This window comes from Balaenoptera borealis (genome assembly GCF_965194805.1).
Source record: "Balaenoptera borealis genome assembly, chromosome: 9".
NCBI classification, from domain to species: domain Eukaryota; kingdom Metazoa; phylum Chordata; class Mammalia; order Artiodactyla; family Balaenopteridae; genus Balaenoptera; species Balaenoptera borealis.
Window position 1 is genome coordinate 119,974,693 of NC_138873.1, and position 27,411 is coordinate 120,002,103.

General features: G+C 40.5%; 1 protein-coding gene across 10 annotated transcripts in view; it reads right to left on the bottom strand.

The window, feature by feature from the left end:
* SNAP91 (synaptosome associated protein 91) overlaps positions 1–11,636 on the bottom strand; it is a 158,263-nt gene extending 146,627 nt beyond the window's left edge. For 3 of the 10 annotated variants that reach the window (XM_082405850.1, XM_082405857.1, XM_082405858.1), the window contains exons 1-2: positions 8,790–11,635; positions 7,290–7,449 (exon numbers count right to left, since the gene is read on the bottom strand). In XM_082405850.1, the coding sequence (XP_082261976.1) occupies positions 7,290–7,419 (130 nt within the window). In that variant the 5' untranslated portion in view covers positions 7,420–7,449; positions 8,790–11,635. Of the gene's footprint in view, positions 1–7,289; positions 7,450–8,327; positions 8,567–8,789 lie in introns of those variants that run through there. The other 7 variants (XM_082405854.1, XM_082405853.1, XM_082405852.1 and 4 more) reach the window with 4 other exon arrangements.
* Between the last annotated feature and the right edge of the window lie 15,775 nt (positions 11,637–27,411).

A 27,411-nucleotide genomic window follows, 5' to 3' on the forward strand; every position in this document is an offset into this window, starting at 1 on the left:
TTTTTAATGGCAAGAAATGTGGCTTTTCAAATTATTTAACTGCACTAAAATTATATTGAAGGTTCTCTCAGGAGTTGCTGGCTCAGGAGTTGAGTCACCTAAAATACAACTCAAGCATCCTCGGCCCTCAGGGAACAGGGTTATATGCCACTTCTGACCTTCTTTACCAAGTTACTGAAACCAAGATAAGCTCCAAAGAACACCCTATCCCAGGATCAATCAATTTGAAGAGAAGAATTAAGATATTTAAAGGATATTTACTTGTGAAAAACTAAGGGAAAGATCCATGGCAACTAAGTGCACAGATTAAATTTCAAATAAGACTTCAGGAGCCATTTGTTAAACGTTAAAACTAATACGGCAATGTATGAAAAAATCTAGATTTTAATCTAAAATGCATCAAGCTAATATTGCAATTAAGATATGAATTCACCTACTACGTACATAGTTTTACATCTTTTTCCATGTGTACAATCTTTTAAATCACTAGAGTAACTTCTAAAAAAATTGATTTGAGTTACCAATTATACTGCTTCTACGAAAGTACCCGTTAACCACATTGATCTCAAACGGGAAAAAAAAATCTAAAGTGACCCAAAGATACACCTAAGAGTCTTTGCCACTCTTCTTTTCCTAATCCTGCTAACCCCTAAACTTCACAAGATCTCTTTTCTCCCCTCCTGGGACGCTGAACATCACCTGAGAATGTCACAGGACCACACAGATTGGACCCCTTCAGATTTAAGGTATAAAGGATACTCAGCTTGAATGTTTTTCAGAAGTCTATTTCCCTCATCTCTTCTTGACTACCTAAAAAATAACACAGACTGTTCTAAACCATCTCCACACGGGCTGAGGCTTCCGGTGAAATCAAGGAGGAGGAACAGAGTATGCCTCGGTATAGAAAATTAGAGGGTTTCTTTAGAGAGTAACAAATGGTTAAATGAGAACTGGAATCAAAGTAAAATATATTTACAGCAGGTTAGTACACTTCTCATATTGAAAGTTACCCGAGTGTTCAGTAAACTTTTATACACTGTTCCAACTTAATTTTACTCAATAAACTAAGCTTACGTTTTTGATACTAGCATTACAGAAAGCTCTATAAGTTATCACAAAGACAGATATGGTATCAACTGAATCAGTGTGCAAATAGCACTTCTAAACTGAAATATATTTTATATACTGTATCCTAAAGAAGCTTATGTAAAGCAAATAAATTTTTAAGTTTAAATTTTCATTCTATGTTTACTCACAAAATTTCTTATTAGCAGATATTTTATAAATAAAGTAAAAGCAGTAGGAATTTTGTGGTCATTTGCCAATATTTGTCTCGAATCAAAACATAGTCTTGTATCACCCATTCCCTTTACCAGATGTTCTTGTAAAAAATACAATCTTGGACTTCCCTGGTGGCGCGGTGGTTAAGAATCCGCGTGCTTGGGCTTCCCTGGTGGCGTAGTGGTTGAGAATCTGCCTGCCGATGCAGGGGACACGGGTTCGAGCCCTGGTCTGGGAAGATCCCACATGCCGCGGAGCAACTAGGCCCGTGCGCCACAACTACTGAGCCTGCGCGTCTGGAGCCTGTGCTCCGCAATAAGAGAGGCCGCGATAGTGAGAGGCCCGCGCACCGCGATGAAGAGTGGCCCCCACTTGCCACAACTAGAGAAAGCCCTCGCACAGAGACAAAGACCCAACACAGCCATAAATAAATAAATAAATAAATAAATAAATAAATAAATAAATAAAATTTAAAAATAATAATAATAATAATTAAAAAAAAAAAAGAATCCGCCTGCCAGTGCAGGGGACACGGTTTCAAGCCCTGGTCTGGGAAGATCCCACATGCCGCGGAGCAACTAAGTCCGTGCGCCACAACTACTGAGCCTGCGCGCCTAGAGCCCGCAAACCACAACTACTGAAGCTCACGTGCCAGAACTACTGAAGCCCGGCATGCCTAGAGCCCGTGCTCTGCAACAAGAGAAGCCACCGCAATGAGAAGCCCGCGCACCGCAACAAAGAGTAGCCCCCACTTGCTGCAACTAGAGAAAGCCTGCGAGCAGCAATGAAGACCCAACGCAGCCAAAAATAAATAAATAAATAAATGTATATATATAAAAAAAAGGTATCCAATAAAGATAGTCTGATTTAAAAAAAAAGAAATATAATCTTATTTTTTCTTAATTTGGGAGGAAAAGAATCATTTATAAAATGCCAATATCTCTCAAACATAAGATTCAGAACTTGAATTACTTGCTAATTATGTAGGGTAAGCTCATTATTAAAAACTCACAAGAGGTTTAGAATGGAAAAAAGTAGGATTACTGATAAGCAATTTGGCTTTTTATAAGGTTTGGTTTGATGTTGATAGTAACATCTAAGTTTGGAATTTTGACAATCCTAAATAGGGTATTTTAAAAGTATAGCATACACAGAAACTGTTCATAAGAGCAATTAACCAAAATGAATCTTATACAGGGCTGTAAAACTTCCCAAATTCTCCCTGCAGGTGTTACTCTGGGCCAACTCTATTTTGTTGTTGTTCTTTAACCTTGACGCAGCGCTTGGGAAAGCACTGGGTGCCCTACTGGATCCTGTTACGTTATTATTTGACGTGGGCTATCCCTTAGGCCATCAACTACAAAACAGAAAAGGAAAAACAATGGAAATGTAAAACAGTTTACATTTTGTAATGTAACGCAATCAAGAAGGTGAATGCTTGACAAGTCTGGATGTTTCATATGCTATCAAATAGGTACACAATGTTAAAGGGAAAGGAAGTGAAAATGTACAGATGGATCCAGAAAAACTAATGTTAAACTAACATTGGTTAGGTGTTTAATTTTCATGTGCAAAGGGCAATCTTATTATAGTATAGAATAAAAGTTTTACATAATCCAAAAGTACCTTAAAATATATAATCCTTATTTAAATTATTAAGGTTAATCATAGCCCTTAAATTTCATCTATAACTGCTGATTATGGTCAAGCTTTTCTGAATACATTTTTTTCCTCCAAGAAACATACTATGAGTGAAAAGAAGGACAAAATATATGAGAATATATGTCTAGAGTTTGCTTATCTCTCTACCTTCTTACTACATGTAATTCTGCCTCCAGATGTTGACAAATCATTTCTTCAAATGTATAAATCATATATCATTAAGCATCATTTTATAAATTACCATAGTTAACAATAATTTTTGTGGCCTACCAACCCAAAGAGAAAAAAATTATCTTCTAAACCAGTACTTTAAATAATATTAAGTACACATTTCATAAAGATTCTGAGCCCATTCAATTAACCCAGTGTCTTTAAAAAAAGAAAATCACAGAGCCATAAACTCTATTCTTACAACCTTCTAATCTGAACTCCAAACTACAAAGTTATATACATATCAAACTAATTAAAACTTTTTTGGTTTCATTTGCACAGCAAAGGAAACCATAAACAAGATGAAAAGACTACCCTCAGAATGGGAGAAAATATTTGCAAACGAAGCAACTGACAAAGGATTAATCTCCAAAATATACAAGCAGCTCATGCAGCTCAATATCAAAAAAACAAACCACCCAATCCAAAAATGGGCAGAAGACCTACAGAGACATTTCTCCAAAGAAGACATACAGATTGCCAACAAACACATGAAATGATGCTCAACATCACTAATCATTAGAGAAATGCAAATGAAAACCACAATGAGGTATCACCTCACACCAGTCAGAATGTCCATCATCAAAAAATCTACAAACCATAAATGCTGGAGAGGGTGTGGAGAAATGGGAACCCTCTTGCACTGCTGGTGGAAATGTAAATTGATACAGCCACTATGGAGAACAGTATGGAGGTTCCTTAAAAAACTAAAAATAGAACTACCATATGACCCAGCAATCCCACTAGTGGACATATACCCTGAGAAAACCATAGTTCAAAAAGAGACATGTACCACAATGTTCATTGCAGCACTGTTTACAACAGCCAGGACATGGAAGCAACCTAAGGTGTCCATTGACAGATGAATGGATAAAGAAGATGTGGCACATATATACAATGGAATATTATTCAGCCATAAAAAGAAACAAAATTGAGTTATTTGTAGTGAGGTGGATGGACCTAGAGTCTGTCATACAGAGTGAAGTAAGTCAGAAAGAGAAAAACAAATACCATATGCTAACACATATATATGGAATCTAAAAAAAAATGGTTCTGATGAACCTAGGGGCAGGACAGGAATAAAGACGCAGATGTAGAGAATGGACTTGAGGACACAGGGAGGGGGAAGGGTAAGCTGGGACGAAGTGAGAGAGTAGCACTGACATATATACACTACCAAATGTAAAATAGAGAGCTAGTGGGAAGCAGCACAGGGAGCTCAGCTCGCTGCTTTGTGACCACCTAAGGGGGTGGGATAGGGAGGGTGGGAAGGAGACGCAAGAGGGAGAAGAAATGGGGATATACGTGTATGTACAGCTGATTCACTTTGTTATACAGCAGAAACTAACACACCATTGTAAAGTAATTATACTCCAATAAAGATGTTAAAAAAAAAGACCTATATACCAGCTAAACAACAGGAAGCTCTTCGTTATGAATATTGAAAATAAACTTACAAGAGAAATTTAAAAAAAAAACAAAACTTTTTTGGTTTCAAATCCCCAACTCTACATTTTGCACTCTTTTCCTCCTAACTAGTATTTAATATTTTCAAAACTAAATAAACTTAAGATTATTTCAGTGCCTATAGTGAAACTTAGTTATATGTTTGCATGTTTTAATAACTGGTGTAACTCACTTTTAAAACTGGTGTGTTACTGGAACACCTGTGAATAAATTACTAAGGTAGTCTACTGTTACTTAAAGGAACACTACAAAGAATTCTGTGCAAAGATCCCCTCTTGCAGTACATATACATACAACATTATTTATATGTTCAGACTTTCCATATCATGTTTTCTTAAAATAGGACATATCAGTAACTTGATACCTATCTTTCCAAATTCTACCCTAAGGTTGGCTTTAAGTGAAGATAATTTATTTTATGTCTTATTGGAAAAGTAAAATGTTAAAAAGAAAGACCAATACTCCTCAGTGCCTGGCTTTTGCTCATTTTTTAAATGACAGAATTAACATTTTTGCACGCATATCATAGAAATTACAGTCAGTGTGTGGGGCTGTGATGCTCAATTTCACATAAAGCCATGCAAACAGGATGGGTATTCTGAAGATTAGACCATTCAGGCTCACTTGGTTCCCTTTTTCCCCCCTCTCTGTTAGAGAATATTACTAAATAAACCACAGATGGCAGTTAAGTGCAGGGGTTAAAAGGTATGAAAGTTAATTACCTTCCCCGAACCTTTTAAGTGATGATAAATTAATAATGTAAAGCTCAGTGCCCAGCATATAGTAACTGCTCAATAAATGTTTAGCTCTTATGATTATCCGTGTTCTTAACTCAATACCAGTTCCTACTTCCGCTGCTTTCCTTAAATAAGGAATCTTCCCCCTGTGTTCCACATCTTCAGAATCACTTCACTCACTAACATATGCTGGAGATACTGAAAAACCTCCCACCTGGAAAGTTTATAAAAGACTTTTCAAGATCTAAAGATTAAGGTGACTATCTAGATATGGAAAAGTCAGTCTTTATCTGAATCATGTTTAATGAAATGCTCAAACCTGTAAGTGTTCTCTGAAATGTATCAATATATCGATCTATCATTTTCAAACCATTGAGCAAATCCATAACCTATAGCTTTTTTATTATGAGGATTTGCTACACCTACACCTACCTTTAAAACATGAATCATCCTTCCAGAGTTGGGGAAACTGATCAAAGATGGCTAAATGATTCAGCACGCTGCAGCAAAACGAGCTGGTCATGAATTTATAATTTCCACTTTTGTTAGGGGCCGTGGCCACCTCTCTCACCCTGTACTGCATGTATAACACACGATACCATAATCAACACATTTTGTTGAAAATTCCCTCAGGGAAAGAGTAATGGTGTTTCCCCCTCAGGCAAGCTTCTAGTAGCAAAATTATTCAATTTTATGAGACAACAGGTTCGCAAGGCTGGAGAACCCTTACAATAATATCCAGCTGTAAGCTTCATCAAGCTTTGCTTAAACAGGTAACAGGACCAGAGTCAATTCTAACAGTGGTGCCATTTTCTCAGCTGCACAAGGCAGACACTGGGGAAGGCCTCAAGCATAAGAAAACCAGAAAATGGGCAAAGGAAGCCAGATGGGAAATGGGTATGGCTAGACCTGCCTGTGTCTTTCATGCCAGCACTGACCTTTACAAACGAACGCCACAGCAGGACAGATCCTAAACAGGTCCCAAAAGACTGAACAGCAACTACAGAATATATTCTGATGTAGCCTTACTTATAAGGAACCTCACTACTCAAAGCAGGTGAAAGCCTTTTTCTAAGTGTCCCCATTTGCCCTTCAATAACTAAACATTTACTATGTTAATCAAATGAAATATTTACTTCAGAAATATATAGATTCCAAACTAGATTAAAGCCTTTTCCCATCAAAAAACCAATACTTTAAAAAAAATTATAAGTTGAATGTTTTCATCTAAAATTGCACCATCTCTAAGGCTGGGAAAGCACATCCATTTTGTGTCCACTGCATGGCCATTCTGCCCAGCAGCTCCTGAGAATGGGACAAAGAAGTGTGCCAGGATGGGTAAAATGAAATCTCCATTATCTATGATGTGCAATTTCCTCATTCAAGAGCTGGAATTTATTTCAGTTTGGTGTGGTGACATACAACACACACTCAAGCACCAAATCTCAGCAGCAGCACCGAAAAAGATGACACTCTTTTAAAACTACCCAAAATGTATTTAGGAAACAACTAGGGTGATAAATTTGACCTTCCATGAATCCATTTTTGGGGTTACTGTGTAACCCCTGATTTCCTCTAACGTGGACTGGAAAAGGGGGGGGTGGAGAAAGGGGGGGAAAAAAAAGAGGTGAAAAGCGCCTAACCCTGAATTTACAATTTCTCGGTATCAAATTATTAATCTATATATATATATAATTTTTTTTTTTCTCCAGCAAAACCTTGGAGGTCAACAGGAGAAAAAAATGGCTCAAAGACAAGGTTTCAGGGCCGACCCAAGGCGACACCTCCACGGTGGGAGATTTCGAGCCCAGGGGCAGCCCCGCTGGTAGGTCGGAAGGCTGCAGCATTATCGACCGAGAGCGCAGGCCGCGCCGCCCGTACCCACCGCGCCTCGGCCGTGCGCATGTCCCACTTATATAAAGAGATGCTTACAGTCCAGGTGCTTCTTCTTGGGGCCCATCACTTCATGAGTGGTGGCTTTGCACACCGCTCTGGCTACAGCGGAGCCTGTCACGCTGTACTGAGCGGCGGCGATCCGATCCGTGAGCGTCTGGCCCGACATCTTCTCCGGCCGCGTCTACCGCCTCCTCTTCTGCGGGAAAAAGGGGGAGATGGTCCTGCTTTAAGCCGCAGACCCGACCCTCTGAGCACCCAGGCCTTGCCTCCTCCAGCCGCATGGCGGCTCTCTTCTCCTTCCCGCCCCGGTACCACCTCCCCGGAGCCAGCACCGCGCTAAGCCCCGCTCGAACGACGCGGTCTAGGAGATCTTGAGCGAGACTAGCGCGAGTCCGGTGCCAGCATCGTGCCAATGTCCCCGACCGACCCCCCCCCACTCCCCTCCCCCCGGATGCTGCCCGCCTCACCCTTCCGCGCCCCCCCCCCCCTCGTCCATCAGCACTTCCCCTGCAAGCTATCTCGGGTGCCAGACCAGCTCCCGCGTGCGTCGGGGTTATGCCTTGGGCGCCGCGCCCGCCGTGTGCCCACCTCTCGCCTCCCAGCCGCAGCGTCTCCTCCTAGCAGCCCGCAGGCTTCGGAGAATGGATAGCATACGCAAGCCCTGGCCGCCTCCCTCCTCCTCGCGCTGCTGCAGCAACTGGCTCGTCCTCCCTCGGTCGTGGCAGAGATTATCCTAGCGTTGCGCCATATTACGCGCCCGCCTCCCCTTCCTTCCTCACCGCGGTCTCCAAAGCCCCGCCGAGGCCCTCCGCCCGGACCCCCTCCCTTCGCCCCCAAATCGCCGCCGCAGGGGCCGCCCCAGGGCTCCGCGGAGGCGCCGGCGTCTCGCAGCGCCTCGCCCTTCCTGACAGCGGAGCAGAGACAGGCTGACAGCCCAGCCCCCCGCCCGCCCTCGAGCGCGCCGCGGAGCTGTCACCCGGCCACTGCCCTTCTCCGCGCCCTAGGATTATCCTCTCCGGATCCCCGCGCGGCCCAAGCACGGGGAGGGGGCCGAGCCTGGGCGGCGGTACTCACCCCGCCCCGGGAGCGGCGCCGCCCGCCGCAGGATGAGCGGAGCCCGGGCCGCCGAGGGAAGTCGCGTCGGGTGGGTGTGAGCGGCCGCGAGCGGACCCGGTGTCCGCGGCGCGCCGCCTCCGGCCCTGGCCCGGCCCCCGCCCTCAGCTCCGCGGTCCCTGCGCCCGCCGCCCGTGGCCCCAGGAGCCAGCCGCACCCGCCCGCCGCCGTGCCTCTCCAGCCCTCCGCGCTGCGTCCCCATCCCCGCCCCCACCTCAGCTGTGGCTGCTCCGACGAGTCAGGTGACGGCGGCGGACAAACCCGGGCGAGCTCTCCACGCAGCGCCTCGCGGCCCCCTCCCAGCTACTCACACACGCCGCCCCCCGGGGCCGCGAGCCTACAGGCAAGGGGGCGCCGCGCGCGAGCATCCCCGGCAGGCGCGAGGAGAGAAGGAGGCGGGGAGGCGAGGAGGGCGACACTCACCCAGCCAGCCACCCTCCGCCAGGCGCCCAGCTGCCTCTCGGCTCGCGGGACCCGCACCCAGCACGCACTGCGTGCGCGCGCACCACGCACACCTGCCGGCCGACTGCGGGCTGCGCCGGGGGCGCCGGGGGCGTTGGCGCAGATGGGCAAGTGGGCTCCTGGAGTTCAGCGCCGTGAAGGCCGCGGCTGGGGCGTCGTCCCGCGCTGCCTGGCAAAGCCCAGCCAGCTCTCCCCTACCTCTGACTCGCCCACCCGTCAAAGGCAGCAGAGGCCCTGATGGGCAGGGCGATTTAAAATGTCAGATTCTGCTGGCCAACCGCGCCCTTTACCTGTGCGTCCTCAACTCCTTGGAGCTCCTCTACTTGTCTCTCTTTTAGCTGGGATCTGGGGTGGGCAGGTAATTCTAGCCACTTTGGTCTGAAACGCATACTGAAGTCTACCACAAGGACGAGTAATTGACAAAACCATCAATCGAGTCCCAGATCATACGCACAGTAATCATTTAGGTGTGCAAGGAAAACTCTGTACCCCTAAGTAATTTTTGCCAATTAAATAGAGTGTTTGAATGTCTTAAGTGTATTTGAATTGTATACATGGATTTCTAAACAGGGATTTGGCTATGCTAAAAGTTTCACGTGTTGACATTTTCAAAGACTGTTATTTACCTTAACCTAAAAAAACTTTTAAATTCTCACGGTACAATCAAGATCAGAACTTCATTTGTGAATTTTCTTGCCATGTTTCCTGGCTACAGGTGACCTCTATTAGGCCTGGAGGCTTTAAAATGTCTACCTATAGATATCAAGGTTTTATTGTGTACTCTCTTTCACCTGGTACAGTGTTGAGTACGAATCATGATTTTGTAACTGTTGGGACTGATTCTAGCATTAATCGGAAGCTTGACAACTAAAGAAAGGCAGCCCAAGACTATCTTTGTCAGGATTCAAATGCTAGTCTTACCATATCTAGCAATACCACACCTAGATATTTAAACAAAAGAAATATATAAAAACACACTTCCATTCAAAACCTTGTCCTCCCATTTTGTAATAGATTTATATAGTGGCTCCGAACTGGAAGAGTGTTATTCTAGCGGTAAATGGATAAACAAAATGGAATATTACTAAGCAATAACGAGGACGGAACTAACTTCATAGATGAATCTCAAATGTATTATGCTACATCAAAGAAACCCCACCTCAAATGCTACTTATAGCTGTGATTCTCTTTATATAACATTCTAAAAAAGGCAAAACTATAGAAACAAAGCATGTCAGCTGCCAGGGATGGGGGAAGAGATTGACTGCAAAGAGGTAGAAGGTAACTTTCCTGGAGTGATGGAAAAGTTGGATATCATGATTGCGATGATAGTTACACAACTGCATATATTTCTCAAAACTTATCAAATTGTATACTTAAAATTGGTGAATCTATTGTATGTAAATTAAACCTCAATAAATCTGATAAAAAGAACTGGAGTGGCAATATTATCAGACAGAACAGACTACACAATAAGGAATATTAGGAGTGTTAAAGAGGCACATTTCATAAAGATAAAAACTCCTCAAGCATATGTAAGAATCCTACCTATATATATATTGAGGAGAAGAGTTTCAAAATGGGCTGAAGCAGAAACTAATAGCACTGAAAGGAGAAATAGGCAAATCCACAATTATACTTCAGGATTTCAACACTCTTCTATTGATAGCACAGGTGGACAGAAAGATTACAGATGACTTGACATAACCATATCAATCAATTTGACCTAATTGACAATTATAAAGGACTCCACCCAACGACAGTGGAATACATTTTTTTCTAGTGCACATGGAATAGTTATCAGGATAGACCACATTCTGGACCATAAAGCTAGTTTCATAAATTTAAAAGGATTACTATTATACAAACTGCATTCTCTTACTACTGTGGAATTTAACTAAAAATTAATAACAAATAGATATCTGGAAATCCCTACATGTTTGGTAATTAAACAACACATTCTAAACAACCCATGGGTCTAACTTTCCCATAAGAAATTTAGAAATTACTTTGAATTAAATGATAATGAAAATGCTACATATCAAAACTTGTGGGATGCAGGTAAAACAGAAATTAGAGGGAAATTTATAGCATTAAGATACTTTAAAGAATGAAAAACAACTAAGAAATGAGAAAAAGAAGAAATGAAACTCAACATGAGCAGAAAGAAAGAAATAATAAAGATAAAAGTAAAAATCAATGAAAGTGAAAATAGACAAATAATAGAGAAATTCAATGAAACCAAAAACTGTTTATTTGAAATGATCAATAAAACAGATAAGCTCCCTAGCCAGAAAGGAAAAAGAGAGATAACACAAATTTTCAATGATAGTAATGAAAGAGAGGATAGGTCTTATGGATGCTAAAAGGATAAGAGATTGTTATGAACATTATGCCAATAAATTAGACAATTGTCATGAAATAAGGAAATAGTGTAGAATACTGGTTCTCCCATAGTCCAAAAGTGATGTTGGGTCATATACATTGCTATTAGTTAAGAGATTTTGAGCAAGTAACATGATTCCAATAATGGTTAAAATAATACAATCTGTGAGTGATATACTTTTCGAAAATAAATTGGAGTGGATTCATTGTAATCCTATAATAGTGTGGTATTACATACAGTAAATTATGTACACGTGGCATGGGAAGTATGGAAAGCCATAGTCTGTCTTCAGTATGCTAATCGTGTCTCTGTTACTATACATGGGAGAGTATCCCACACATGAACATCCTTCTGTCATGGGTGGTAGCAGAAAAACGTTTGAAAATCTCCCTACAATGGAAGTATCATATAAAAATTAGTGAATCATGTCAAGGGTAAAACCAACTTTAGTGAATCATGTCAAGGGTAAAACCAACTTTTGAAATGTAATTGGTTGTTTTGAAAGAAAATCTTCCTAAGCTTTGAAAATAGTAGCATATTTCCAGTGGCAAAGATTAAGAAATGCCATGTTCTTATCTCCAGAAAAACTTAGAAATTTCAACCATGAAAGTTGAAGGAAAGAAAATTGACTAAAAGAAATACATTGAGAGAAAGAGAAAGGATTCCTTGTCAATATATTCCCTCTGAAAGCCCAAGGACATAATAAATAATATTCAACAAATCTGAAGCAAGAATAAGTATTGACATTCAATATTTTTAAAAATGGAAAGGTTTTTTGATCTCTCTCAGTGGTCAGAAAAGAAGTTAAATACATAGATATCCAAAACATGTTTTTAAAAAATACATTGCACTTATTTTTTTCTGAGCCAATCTACATATATGTCACCATATACATTCTTTTCTGTGTCTCTGATTTAATACATATTTTCTTCTGAGTATCAGATTTAATAAAGAAAAAACAAACCAACAATAATTACATGTAGATCGACAATTCACACCAACATGTGAGGGCAAATGTCTTTAAGACACAAGAGTAAGATACAGTGAGTACAAGAAACAGAACTAAAGCTAAGGACAATCTGATTGCCTTAGGCAACGACCTGAGGTATAAGTGGAATTTGCATTTTTCTCTAAAAACTTAATGTCGTTCTTCAGGTAAAACTGTAGAGTGATTTTATTCCAGGGATGCTTTTCTGACAAAGCAGAAAAAAACACATGAGTTGCAAATATAACTATATTGGAATATATCCACCTCCACATACAAATGTGACATGTCTGTCCAAACTCAAAAGCAACCGACAACAAAAAGCAAATTTTGATATCCTGAATGCACTTGCACTGTACAGAGATGAAAAGATTGCTTCTCTTTTAAGTGATTTTTAAAATTAATTAATTAATCTTTGGCTGCATTGGGACTTCATTGTGGTGCGTGGGCTTCTCATTGAGGTGGCTTCTCTTGTTGCGGAGCACGCGCTCTAGGTGCGCGGGCTTCAGTAGTTGTGGCACTCAGGCTCAGTAGTTGTGGCTCGCAGGCTCTAGAGCGCAGGCTCAGTAGTTGTGGCGCATGGCCTTAGTCGCTCCACGGCATGTGAGACCTTCCCAGACCAGGGCTCGAACCCATGTCCCCTGCATTGGCAGGCAGATTCTTAACAACTGTGCTGCCAGGGAAGTCCCACTTCTCTTTTATAAGATGGCAAATGAAAGAGACCATGAAACTGATGAGCATTCTAACATAGCAAGAAAACAGTAGGTTGCATGAAATATCAGTAAGATTGAGATTCAAACAACTAGATCATCTCAGGAAATATAACATTTCATCCATGAAACCATTCAACTTATTTAAGAATGGAAGTAAATGAAGAGACAGTATATTCCAAGACAGGACAAACATATTTATTAAGTTGGTTCTGCTTCATAATCAGTCTAGGAATGAATTCCATGACAATAAGCATATTTGAAGGAACATGTACATTTTAATGCATGATAACAATTAGAAAAATTTAAATATGGTGTTTTCATTTTGCTTCCCTGTTTTAAATCTCATGTGGCTGTTCCGGTTACTTATTGGTGTACAACAATCTTTGGCTTAAAAAAGCAATTTCTTATTCTCTTTCACAGTTCTGTAAATTAACAGGGCTCTGCTGGGTAGTTCTCCTTTGAAGTCTTTCATGTGGTTGCAATCAGATGACAGCCAGGGCTGTGGTCATCGGAAGTCCCCGCTGGGCTGTCCAAGATGGCTTATTCACTCTCATGCCTGGCACTTGACACTGGCCGCTCACTGAGAACTCATCTGAGGTTTCTACCAGAGCACCAACACAAGTTATCTTTACGTGGCTTGGGCTCCTCATGGGAAAGTGGTCCAGGGTAGTCACATTTCTTACATGCTGGCTGGCTTCCAAGAGGGAACATCCCAAAGTGAGTGCTCCAAGAAACTTAGGTGGAAGCTATAAGTTTTCTTGCGACCTGACTCCAAGGTCATGCAGCATCAGTTCTCTTATATTCTATTGATCAAAAGCAAGCGACACAGACAGCCCAGATTCAAGGGGAAGAGACTGTTACTGGAAGGTTCATTTGGGGAACAACTACCACAGCGACACACAGAAGTAAACCCTTGTGAAGAACCTATAGAGAGAAACCTATGCTTTCAAAGTATGAGGTTAAGTGATTCACTTAGGTCTCATGGAGAAGTACCCCCAAAATTAGCAAAAAATTGCTTGAGCATAAATTAAAATAGCACAGTACACCATTTCCTCTTGTTGGAATAGTCTCTCTCACATACTAGGTAAACTCCTACTCATCCTTCAAGACCCCAGATCGAGTTGTACATGATCGGCAAATCTTTCCCAAATCCTCTGTTAGTCTCTTATTTTTACAAATAAGGACATTTAAGACTTGAGAGTTTAAGTGACTTTCCCTCTATCACACAGTGAGATAATGGCATAACAAATCCTAAACCCCACACGTCCAACTTCCAATCCAGTGTTCTTTCCACTGTACTCATTGCTTCTGATAAAGATAGGATAGTATTACAATAGACTCTCATGTCATAATATTAATTAGCTTTTTAGTCAGCAAAGTTCTTTTTAGAAATTTATGGGCTGGGAAGTGTAGCAGCTAATATCCTAGGTTATAGTATTGGTTTGAATTCCTTGCATTGGCCCTTATTTGCTGTATGACTGGGCAAATTCTGTAGTCTTTAAGGCTTAGTTTCCTTATCTGTTAAATGGGTATGATCATAACATCCACCTCAAAAAATTGTTATTACCACCAAATGAGGCAATGGCATATAAAGCCCATAGCACAGTGTATGACGCACATTAAAAGCCCAATATATGTGATTAATAGTACTCAAAATAGTTCATGGAGTAATGGATTCTGAGTAATAGTACTCAGAATTGTTCATGGAGTAATGGAATTGTTCATGGATTAATATATGGTCATGTTACTTTATATTTTTATTATTTTATTTTATTAATTTGGAACTAAAATTCAAGTTTATACCGTTCTCTGATAAATACATTATTCAACTAGTATCATTTCTAAAGTGAGAAAATAAGAATTTACCTAGTTCCTGAGACATGAAACCAGATTATTTCAAATACCATCATAGGTTGAACTGAGCTTCTATTATTCTCAGTAAACTAGAGAAGAAAACACTTGCATATACAGTCATTGTACAGTAATGCTGTTCTGAACAGCAATTTTTTTTCTATTTTTTTCCAATCTAAAGAGATGATTTCAAGGGAATTCTTGGGGGTGAGAAGGTTTTTCTTTGAAAAAGGAGAGGATTAAGCAGAAAAGTTTGTCTGGAGATGGAAGTTCCCTAAATAAACTTCTAACTTAAAAGCATGTGAGGGCTGAGCCAGTGGGCCTCACCTCCCACTGTGTATTTCTTTAAGTTTTCTTCTCGTTATTTTACCTTCTGTATTTTCAGTTGTTGTCTGTATTTGTCTACAGTTTATATTCTGAGCTGCTTAGGGTGAGTGACTCAGGCTGTCTTTGATATTGGGTATTATAGAAGGCTGTGCATTTGTCTTTGTCCAGATGCAGGAACACAGCAGTGCACTAGGAAAAGACCCAAGGTTCTGACCCTCCCTCAAATTGTGTAACTGGAACATGCACACATTGCCTGTCAGTTTCAAAAGTTCCCATGCAAAAGTAATTACATAGATCAGCTATAATTATATCAGTCATCCACTTCTGTTTCTCCAGTAAAGAGAACATTAAAGAGAAATGGAAAGTTTAGGCTATTTGATGTTCAGTATAAGCAGATGAGAATGACTGCTGTGTTACTGTTTAAACTAATTTTGGCTGGAACAAGTAAGGCCTTACTCTTTCTAGCGCATAATGCATTTAACAATATTGAATTTTGTTTCTACTTGCCTCAGGTGCTTTCCTTTGTCCAGGAGCTTATGCTTCAGGCATGTGGGTGTCATTACATAGGACAGAGGACTGTCATGCGAGGTTTAGAAAATTAGAAGTCTCTACATTTATAGTTTATTCAAATACTTATGTTAGCCTCATGTTAGAAAGTTCCCAAATTAAACTCCAAATACAAGTATAATGAAACAAAATATATAATTTCCTTTTTAAAAAAATGTTAGTTTGGAGAACCAACTTCTCAATGGAGGATCACATTTTCGCTTTTAAGGAGGAAGACAGGTAAAAAAAATAATGTCAGAGTGCCAGCTCTTTGGATATATATGTATGTATAATGGATTCACTTTGCTGTATACCTGAAATTAACACAACATTGTAAATCAACTGTACTCCAATAAAAATTAATAAAAAAAGAATGAGTTGATTGTTGTGCTTCCCCAAATTTATGGCCATTATTGACTTGATCAGTGTATGTCTTAACCTTAAATTTTTGTCTTATTCAACTTAAAACTGGATTAATTCTATTATTGTGAATGATTTTAGATGTATTCATAAGAACAAAACTTGAAATTCTCCGGCATGATCGTTCATAACTCGTGGACTTGGAGGCTTGTTATGTCTCTGTTTCAGATGCTTCTAGATGGGTATCACCAGAGATGTGCATTTGATTTAATGACACCTGAATCAGTGTCAGTGGTGCATCTTTTATATCTACTAGATGTGGAGAGACAGCCAATTTGTTTCCATTGTTACTGACTTTATTCTATAGCCCCTGTCAAGTTCACTCAGGATGTTGCTGATAAGAAAGAGTGAACATTGACATACAAGAAAACCCTAAAGCTTCCATTTCATGGGCATAGGCAATAAAATAGGAAACAAATAAATAAGTCAATAAACTTAGTATTTATGTAGCTTTGTTTCCTAGGGACATCAAAATATTACTCATTAGTCAGCAACAAAATTTTGAAGATATACATTTCTTTCAGGTAACACATACTATTGTTTGGTCTTTGAAGTTTTGTTGGGGGCTTTGGCCCTTAGCCTGGCGCTGTCCAGTGAGGGACATTATTTGGCAGCTGTGTGGTTTATTGCTTGTTTCTGTCCTTTGCATTTGGAGATACTATTGATTGTCATTACCAATCAGTCCTTATTAGGGACCCATAGCCCTTTCTGAACTATGTTTATAAATATTGTTGATTAATTTCCAACTATAGTCATGGTTTGTGTGGCTGCTTCTGTTTGAGACCTGCCTCAGATACACAATCTCTTGCTTATAAACCCTTAATGGTGATTATATTCACTTAAGTTCATCATCTTTCACGGGCTATAATCCCCTCATAGCCCACAGCCTTGCCACTTACTAGGCATAATAAGCCCTTAAAACATATCTGGTGCTTTCTCTAGTTGCAGTTGTCTGAGCTTCAGCTGGCAATAGTGGAGGCATTTCCAAGTCCTCATCCTCATCCGCTTCATTTCATACAGCTGCGTGTAGCAGAATCATTTACTGTCAGGGGTCTGTCCAAGGAACTCATTGCTGCAGAGTCTCTGTTGCCCCTTTGTTCTCCCCAGTGACCATCTCAAAGGCTGGATGACATTTATGATAGGTTTAAGTGTTACTGTCATCTGGAAAGTTAGACCCATACCTCTGCAGCTTGATAACTCACCGATTCTAAACTTTACCAGCTTCATCTTGGCCTCCTTGATTCAGGAAACCAAAGTATCTGTCTTCAAACACTGCCCTGTGACCTCTGACTCCACAGAGTAAATGGAAGTTCTTAATTGTGGTAGGGATACCTCGCAGAGGCTTGGCTGAGATCAGGTCAGTAGAGATGTGCTCATTCCATGGCCGGGAAATTCCTTCTTACATGGAAACTTCAAGAATAGCAAATAGCAGAATTATTTGAGAAATAAAATAACACAACCCACCTTCATAATCTTGAGGGATATCTTGGGCTAGTGGAATGAATGATTTTCTTACATGTGTGAAAGAATATTCTGGCACAAGCTATGTCCATTTTTGTTAACTATGAGCAAGTTTATGTAGAATAGATTGCTTTAATTGTTGTTGAAAGCATATATTTGGATGCTTTATTCAGGCTGATTTGGTACAGAAGGATGAAAAAAAAGGATATGAATCTCAGCTCATCTCTAGTGTTTGAGGTGCAGGTGTCTATGACCAAATTGCACATATTAGGGTAACATTCAACATGCCAGAAAATGCTCGGTGTTCATTAACCTTGGTGAGCCTAGGACCAAGCAGGCAATACCTAGTTATCCAGGCAAGTGTGTTATGAGGAAGCAGAACCCAGTTAGCAGGTCAAGGGCAGGGGCAGGAGTGCTGGAAAAAGAAATTCTAGAGCAGGGATTAAAAGTCATTCTTTAATACTACCCACTGGTTCAGACTTGGAATAACACTCATTCTGCAAGGATGAATAAAAGAACCCCATTTCCAAAAATGGGTGCAGAGGCAAGAAACCAAGCTCAGTGAGAACTCTGCCTTGTTTTAGTCTTATTATCTTGCACTATAGTTTCATGTGAAAGCTGTCTTCAAGTGGTTTAGAAAGTAGACAATAATATGCAATCATATTTCTTTATAGTGCTAGACATATAAATGAAGTAATGTAATTATTTTTGGCGTTTATATTTGGTTTAACATATCTATATATGTTTAATGCAAAGAAGATTTCCAATTATAATCTCATTGTCTTGCTTTTGGCCAAAATAACTTTTAAAACTGGAGCTAACTGAATCTGTTTTTTTAAATAAAAGTTAAATATATCTTCCTCTATTTACCTAAGCCTTCTCATTTTTTTTTACAAATAATTTCATGACTATACAATTGTCCCATTTTACCTCTTAAAATCTGTGTCCTTCCTCAATACAGATAAATATTTGATGAGTGAGCTAATAAATGAATGGACCAATATCTACCATGGTGCCAAAAATGTAATAGATGTTCATTAAATGAGTTTAATAAATGAATGAATGGGAAATCATAGGTAGTAATGACATTGACAGTGGAAATGATTTTTCCTGGAAAATTTTATTGGTGAAATAAGCTTGGAAACTCTTCAGATCCCTCTGATTATATGAGGTCAGATACACAGGGAAATTAAAGGGAGAATTCCCAGCCCTTTTTGCAACTCAACTGGCTTTTCTCCAAGGAATTCTAGACATTGTCACAAGCTATAATTTGCCAACTGCACATTAGTCCTTAAAGCACCTTCAAGTAAGGCTACAATCGTGTTTCAAAAGTAGGTTTAAGGGTTAATCACTCCTGTGTTGTGAAAATACTATAATTTAGTCAGCAGAGCAGAATATTTTGATTGTTATATGTAGCAACATTGTAAAATAGCTAAGCTGTCACAGTGACTCATGATTCCTGACCATGTTTCATAATCTTTTCTTCCTAAAATTTGCTCAGTGTTTTGATATTTGATCAACTAAAAACATTTTTCCATACACTTGAGTAAGGAGATGATGCATTTCTGCTGCAGCAGCAATTTTCATTTTTAAGAATCAAATCACCATCCATGCTTTGCTTAGCTAGGAAACAGTTATTTTAAACAAAGTATATTGAAGCATAAACACTGGTAGATATGCCATCTTACAATATAGCTCTAAATAATAATGTGATATGCCATTAACTCAACAAATATCTGTTGAGAATCCATGTGACAGGCACTTTCTAGGAAAAAAAATCCTTGCCCCAGTGGAGCTTACATTCTAGAAGAGAAGACAGAAAATAAACTAATAAATAAGTAAATTATCAAAATGTTAGAAAGGGACAAGTGCAATGGAAAAAGAGAAGAGCAAGTGGTATCTGGAGGCTAATGTGGGAAGATGGTGCTGTAATCTTAGAAAGGGTGGTCAAAGGTGGCGGGTTCATGGAGGAGGGACATATAAGTAAAGACTTGAGGAAGATGGGACTTCCCTGGCGGTCCAGTGGTTAGGACTCCGCGCTTCCAATACAGGGGGTGTGGGTTTGACCCCTGGTGGGGGAACTAAGATCCAGTGTGGCGTGGCCAAAAAAAAAAAAAAAAAAAAAAGACTTGAAGAAGATGAATGAGCCACTATGGTGTCCAACACATTAATTCCTCTTGTAAATTTCCTTTTGAGCAGCCCTCGTATGTCTGTATGTGGGTGATGTCATTCCCCTGCCTAAAACTTCAATCATTTCCTACTGCTTTTAGTGTAATGTGCCATCTCCTTAATTTGTTCTATGACAACCTCTGTGATCTCATTCCTGTCTCAAGTCCAGCCCCCTGCCTCTTTCTATTGCTTACTATGCCCCAGCCATGCTGGATTTATTTCAGTTCCCTCTCGAATACCAATGGCTTTCCTACAAGCATTTCTCTCTGCCTGTAACCATTCCCTGGACTGGACTTTTACCTGACCCACTTTCCAACCAGCTGATGCCCCTCACCCTCCGAACTGTCCCCCGTTCTTAGATTTTCATTGCACATTATATTTGCCTTCCCAGTTCTTATTGCAACAATAAGTAAATAATTGTTTGTGTAATTATTTGTTTCATTTCTGTTTTTCCAGATAGACCTTAAGCCATATGATAGGGATGTTGTCTGATGTCTGCCTTGTTCATTCCTATATCCCTAGTGCCTGGCATGTGGTAGATGGTCAATATTTGTTGAGTGAACAAAGCAAGCTTGAAATGAGGTGGGATTTCTGTTGTTGGGCTAGGGAGAAAGAGTTTTCCCAGATTACACAGTGGACAAATAATAATGAAAAGTATTTTTTCCCTGAATGAACTAAATATACTATTAAACCAAATGGTCGAGACTGAAAGACCATTAACGTCTATAGGCAACCCTTTTAGGGTCTATTCTTCTCATGGATCCGCATATAACTGGCAATGAGTCTTCTTCGATAATGATTATAGACTAGAAAGTGTCACCATTAGTGCTCTTCTCCAAACATTTCACTCTCCCCCAGCCCCTGGGTTCTAGGCATGTGGTAGGGATACACTTTCCTGCCCTTCTGAAGTTGGGTGTGACCATGGGACCTTCTCTGGCTCGTGAACTGAGTAGCTATAGGATATGTCACTTCAGGCAGGAAATTTAAGAGTCACTGCACACTTGGCCACCTTTCTCCTTCTGTTTGCCACAGCACTAGGCAGTGCTTCAGGTGGCAGCTAGTCTGTGAGCGGTCCCTGCACTGGGGTAACATGGCACTCCCAGCTGACCCACGTCGGATATATAGCCTAGAGAAGTAATTCACCTTTACTCTATTTACGTCGCTAAAACCTTGAGTGATTTGTTTTTGCAATATCATCTAACTTATCCTGACTGACACAGAAATAGGTTTTGAGGCTCAGTTGTACAAAGAAATTTTTAAGCACCAGTAGTGACATGGAAAACTGACCTCACCATCTCTCCTCCCAAGCTGGTATCTCTATAAGACCACTGACCCAAAGGAAACCAGCTGTCCAAAGCAGAGCAGCTGACTCCATTTGGATGCCTTCCTTTCCCTTGTTCCCCACAGGCCGTCCACCGGTTTCCTAATGCTTCCTGAATACTTTCCCTTCTTCCCACCGTTCCCTGCCTGTCTGGCTCTGTCTTATCTCAGGTCATCGCCATTTCTCTCCTGGATAGCCTCTTAACTCATCTCCCTGTTTCCACCCTCACTGCTCTCGAATCTGTCTTCTGTATGGTTATCAAAGTGATTTTTCTAGAAGAGTGCTCTGATCAGACCGTTCCATGTCAAACTCTCTAAAGAAGTCTCATTAACTTCAGGATTAAGTCCAAATCCTCAGCAGGATGTGTACAGCGGACACCTGAGAGCCTCAGCCCCTGCCCCTGTGCCTGCACAAGCTGAGCTGCATACTCAGCCCCCACATTCCTATAATGCCCTACACACTTCTGCATTAGTGCGTTTTACAGTGCGTTGCCTTCCACCGCAACCGCTTGAGGACTCTGTGGCAACAGAACATTGTGTGACAAGGATTGTAGTGCCTCTCCAGGGCGGCCCCGCCTCAGCCCTTGCAAGTCCTTCTTATTCAGAGCTGAGCTAGTGAATAGAAGAGACCATACGCCACACTTGTCATGGAAACAGTCAGGTGTACATTTCTGCTAAGTTATTTTCTTTTTTCCTTAATAAGATAAAAGATATATTTCTTATGTGTATTGAACACATTTGGTCTTGAATGATGTGTATGTTTCCTATATGTAAACCAGGAGTCCATTTTCCTAGTCTTTTTATTATTGGATGTTGCCTTCTTCTTAGGAGTTATTTCTATGGGAGCCTGAAAAAAAAATAAAACTATAAGTACAGACTATTCTGTTCAATGTAGCTCCATTATATTTAATTCCTATTGGGTTAAAAAAGAAGAAGAAAATGAACCAGTGTCCACCAACACTGTCACAGGGTCAGAAACCAAACCCCTCAAACCATGCTCAGAAGAACCAAACTTCATGTGGTCTTACTGCAAGTAAAATAATTTATTGATTTAAATTTAGTTGAATATCACCAAAGCTTGGACACTAAATTTAAAATGTATGTTGTTTTTTTTTTAACATCTTTACTGGAGTATAATTGCTTTACAATGTTGTGTTAGTTTCTTCTGTACAACAAAGTGAATCAGTTATATGTATACGTATATCCCCATATCCCCTCCCTCTTGCGTCTCCCTCCCACCCTCCCTATCCCATCCCTCTAGATGGTCACAAAGCACCGAGCTGATCTCCCTATGCTATGCAGCTGCTTCCCACTAGCTATCTATTTTACATTTGGTAGTGTATATATGTCAATGCTTTATATTACAGAAAAAAAATAAGTTAATGATCTAGTTTGAAATACCAGGACCACGTGAATAGGAAAAAAGGCCTGTTGGGCCAAAGATAGTCGAATATTTATCTAGTACATCCTCTTGCCTTCTGATAACAATCCGTGTAAGTCATTCCACACTAGGGAAAATCTCTTTTTTTAATGAAGATTCGAGAAATGAATTCCATAAACTCTTTTTATTTATTAAGGTATCGTTGTTATACAATATTATATAAGGTTCAGGTGTATAACATAGCGATTCACAATTTTTATTTATTTTTTATTTTTGAAAATATTTATTTATTTATTTATTTTGGCTGCACCAGGTCTTAGTTGCGGCATGCGGGATCTTCGTTGTGACATGAAGGATCTTTAGTTGCAGCACGTGGACTTCTTAGTTGCGGCATGCATTCAGGATCTAGTTCTCCAACCAGGGATCGAACCCGGGCCCACTGCATTGGGAGCATGGAGTGTTTGACCCACTGGACCCCCAGGGAAGTCCCCCACAATTTTTAAAGGTTATACTCCATTTATAGTTATTACAAAATATTGGCTATATTCCTCATGTTGTACAGTATGTCCTTATAGCTCATTTATTTTATACATAGTATTTTATACTTCTTAATCCCCCACGCCTATATTGCCCCTCCTCTCTTCCCTCTCCCCACTGGTAGCCACTAGTTTGCTGTCTATATCTGTGAGTCCATTTCTGTTTTGTTATAGTCACTAGTTTGTTGTATTTTTTTAGATTCCACATATAAGTGATATCATATAGTATTTGTCTTTCTGTCTGACTTATTTCATTTAGCATAATACCCTTCATGTCCATCCATGTTGTTGCAAATAGAAAAATTTCATTCTTTTTTATGGCTGAGTAGTATTCTTTTATATATATGTATATATATATATATATATATATATATATATATATATATATATATATGCATGCCACATTTTCTTTATCCACTCATCTGTTGATAGACATTTAGGTTGCTTCCATATCTTGGCAATTGTAAATAATGGTGCTATGAACATTGGGGTACTTGTATCTTTTTGACTTAGTGTTTTCGGGTGGTTTTTTTTTTTTTTTTTTTTTTTGATATATACCCAGGAGTGGAATTGCTGGGTCATATTGTAGTTCTATTTTTAGTTTTTTGAGAAATGTCCATACTGTTTTCCACAGTGGCTGCACAAGTTTACATGCCCACCAACAGTGTATGAGAATTTCCTTTTCTCCACCTCCTCACCAGCATTTGTTCTTTTTGATGATAGCCATTCTGACATGTGTGGGTGATATCTCATTGTGGTTTTGATTTGCATTTCCCTGATGATTAATGGTGTTGAGCATCTTTTCATGACCATAAGCTTTCTTGATTGTTCTTTCCACTGGGATCCATTGGTGATCCCAAACTTCTGTCTCAACCTGTTAGCAGCTTTCTAATTTCATTATTATCTTATTTTTTGGCCTACCTTTTGAATTTTGAATTTTAGTAACCTGGCTCACTTATTCTTATTTCACAGTCATCTTTGTCAAGGATAAATTTTAGTTCATATTTATTTAGATGGGTTTATATTTTTAAAAACACACTTTTTTTGCCCTGTTGGAAAAAGTGATGCAGTATTCAGGCCTATATAAAAATATCATATATTTATAGAATTTAAAAAATATAAACCATATTAAAAATTCTTTGATGGCTAAAACAAAAGATAAAAATTCACTTTGTAATTAATAAGATTTTAATAGTCATTTTTTTCAAAAGTAAAAGATTTTTCTTTCTGGCTTAAAATTTATTTTATAAACCATAACATGAAATGCATGCTTAGTTTTAAATATATGAGAAATATTGAGAATAACCATAGTAGTAAGCTTCTTTAAAAACAAAACAACAAAAGATGCAAAGGCCATTTTCTTATTTATAACAGGTGCTACAAATGAAATACTTTATTTTATCCAATAAATTTTCCCATTTTTTTTTTGCTGAGGTTTCCTCCCAGGAAACCTGCAGCCTTTGTTATCTGGGTCTCACCAGGGGATCAGGGCAAAGACATTGAATACCCATGTTTTCTGAAAACACTATTCAGATGAATCCACAAGACCTAAAAGGAGAGGGAGAATGCTCTTAGGAAACTTTTTTACCCTTATACAATTACCAAATATACATATTTATTTATCATATTAGGGAGCTGTCATCATAAAAGGCACAGAGACCCTAGATGAAGAGAAAATGAGCAATTATGTTTTAGTAGAATTTTTGAAAAGCAAATTACAGAATCAACATGTTTGGTTTGTGGGATAAGGACTCAATGGAACCTTTTACTAGGATCACTGGGGTCAAGGGTATAATGGAAGGTGTTGGTGCTTTGGGACGTTAGGCAAAATTTGATAAACGTGATAGGCTGAAAAACTGAATACATTTTTACTGTTTCGCCCAGGGCTGATACTTTATTATTCAATTTGGCCATTAGTTTAGTCCTTCTTTCAACAAGAAGTTACTGAGCACCTACTTTCTATCAAACACTATTCTGGGGACCGAGTGGCAAAGATGAAAAGGACAGAGTCCCTGCCGTAGAAGGAGGCGACATTGATGCAAGGGTTTCTCAAGACTCACCTGCTGGTTTTGCTTCCAAGGAGAGGCCTCGATCCCATCCCCAGAGACTGGGATTCAGGAAGAATGGGGCCGTGGAGGTGAGGGTACAGGCATCCTCTGAGCGTGGGCTGGCCTGCGTCTGGGCTTGGGGTTATTTGTACTCTAAATTCAGACTAGTATCCTTCCATTCATTAGGAGGAATAAAATGCATCTCGACAAGATGAAAGGAACAAGTCAAGAAGGAAAGTGTAAAGATAGAGAAAAAAATTATCAGGAAGTGGAGGTGAGGGGCAGAGGGAAAGGAAAATGAGTGTGAGATGAATGAGTGGGTCTCGAAAGAGAAAAGAAAGCGTATGATTGGGGTGACACACAAACACCAGGCTCTTTCCACACAGGAAGTCTCCTTACACCTGAAGAAGCGCGGCTCCAGACTTCACAGAGCGGGAAGCAGTGACAGTCCCTAACTAGGAGGCACCAGCACTTGTCCCAGCCCCTAGAAGGAGGCACATCCTTGGGTTATGTGTTCCTGTGGCAGCCATCCTTGTGTTCTGGGGAGGAGGGCTAACTTCTGGCAGTCTGTGCCTGAGGGGCCTTAGATAAGCCCTCAGAGGCTCACAGATTCAGTCACTACCCCTCCAATTGGATAATTAATGTCAGGTGCAATCATTCATCTTAAAGACTTGTGGGTGCAATGGTCCAAGCCAAGGGGGCTCGGAGCTCCACTCCCTCCCGCCAAGCTGCTCTGTGCCCATCAGTCTCACCCTCCCTGTTCTCCTCTGCCCTCTCACCTGCTCACCTTCCAGTCAGCCATCCTGTCCAACATGGCTCCTGGTTCTTAGTTCACCTGCCTTGGTCCTCAGCTTGGACTTGAATTTCTCCTAATGTTGAGCTGCTAAGAGGTCACTGACCTCTGTGTCTTGGCCCCGTTCCGGAACTCCCATTGGTGAACTGCACTCTGATTATTTGCATCCCAGCCTTAGGCCCTTAAGGGGATGGAGTAGGCATTGTGAGGGAAGCCATTGTCCCTGAGACAAGAAGGCAAGAGCAGAACGGAGGGTCCCTACAGACCCATGACTGCCCCTGTCTCATCCATAAAGCCCTGAAGGAGAAAGCAACTTCCTTGTATGCCTCCCAGCCCCAATTAATAGCAGCTTGTAGGACTCTCCCGGCTACCTAGTTTGAGGATACGGTGGAGAAATGGAGACTGTTCCGGTCCCCACCTGACAGGTGATGCAGGGGAATGGCTCCCAGGTGTTGGTGGAAGATAATGAAGGAGGCTGCCTCAGCTCTTCAAGAAGTACGAGAAGCCAGTCTGGTCAACAACGTGAACAAGGAGTCCGGAAGCTTCCCCTGGCTCAGTGGTTCTCCATCACTTGCCACTGTTTACCTTGGCTCCACGTCAGGGCTGGACTCTCCTGGAGGTGGTAAACAAAACTGTTTTCATGAAAACCACGCAGTAGGAGCCATAGCGCTCATACAGGATCCTGAGAAGTGATGCAGGCCACTTTCCTCGGAAGCGTGCTGAGCCTTTTAACAGGATTTGGATCATTTATGGACTCCTCCGATAGCCCGTCAGGAATGTAAGGTTGACTTATTCTATCTTATTTTCTGAAGCAATTTGATGTGTTCTTTGCAGTAGAGGGCACAATTCTCTCCATATAGATAGGAGGGGAATGTTAGCTTGGGGGAGAGGAAGGTATAAGAAAGAACTTTCTAACAATAAGAGTCTTACAAGAATGGAATGACAATCTCTTAGTGAAGCCAGAGAGGAAAGTATCAGGAATTAGGTAGAACTGAAAACAATATGGAAAACCTTTTTTTTTTTTAAGTGAAGCATTTGCTAAACACATTTTAACAGGTGAAACTGAGAACTCAAAATGGGTCATCTGATTGACTAAAAGTCTCAAACCCTGTGTTCTGATATATTATAAAGACTGGATTATACGTGCATAGGCAACACACCTCTCTTCCCTAGCTTGGGGTCACGTTTATTTGACTATTCAAGCCATAACGATTGGTGTTTCCTACTTGCCCAGACTGTTGAAGTCTGCAGTCTCTTTCCTAGGACTCCTCTCCTCACGTAGTCCTGGGAATCACTACGGAATGCTTCCACATGTCTCGAACCCACCCATATGGCCACTCGGAACTCCAGAGTTTTCCAAGTCACCTGTGGCCATTTCTGGTAAGACTTGACACTGCGCATGCAAGATCGATTTGCTCTAAGTGCAGATACATCTTTCTCTGAACACTTCCAAATCCCTTTGAGGTGCAGGGCAATGATGTTCAGTAAGGCTTTATTGAATCTTTGGGAAATAATACTCTCTGGTGCTGAAGTGATTTACCTGGAGGTTTGAACCAGATGTCAGGGTTCTAGCCCCGCCCCCTGCAGATTCTTGTGTGTCTGGGAGCTAGTCTACTACTCCAGCCAAGTAGAAATCTCCACGTTCCT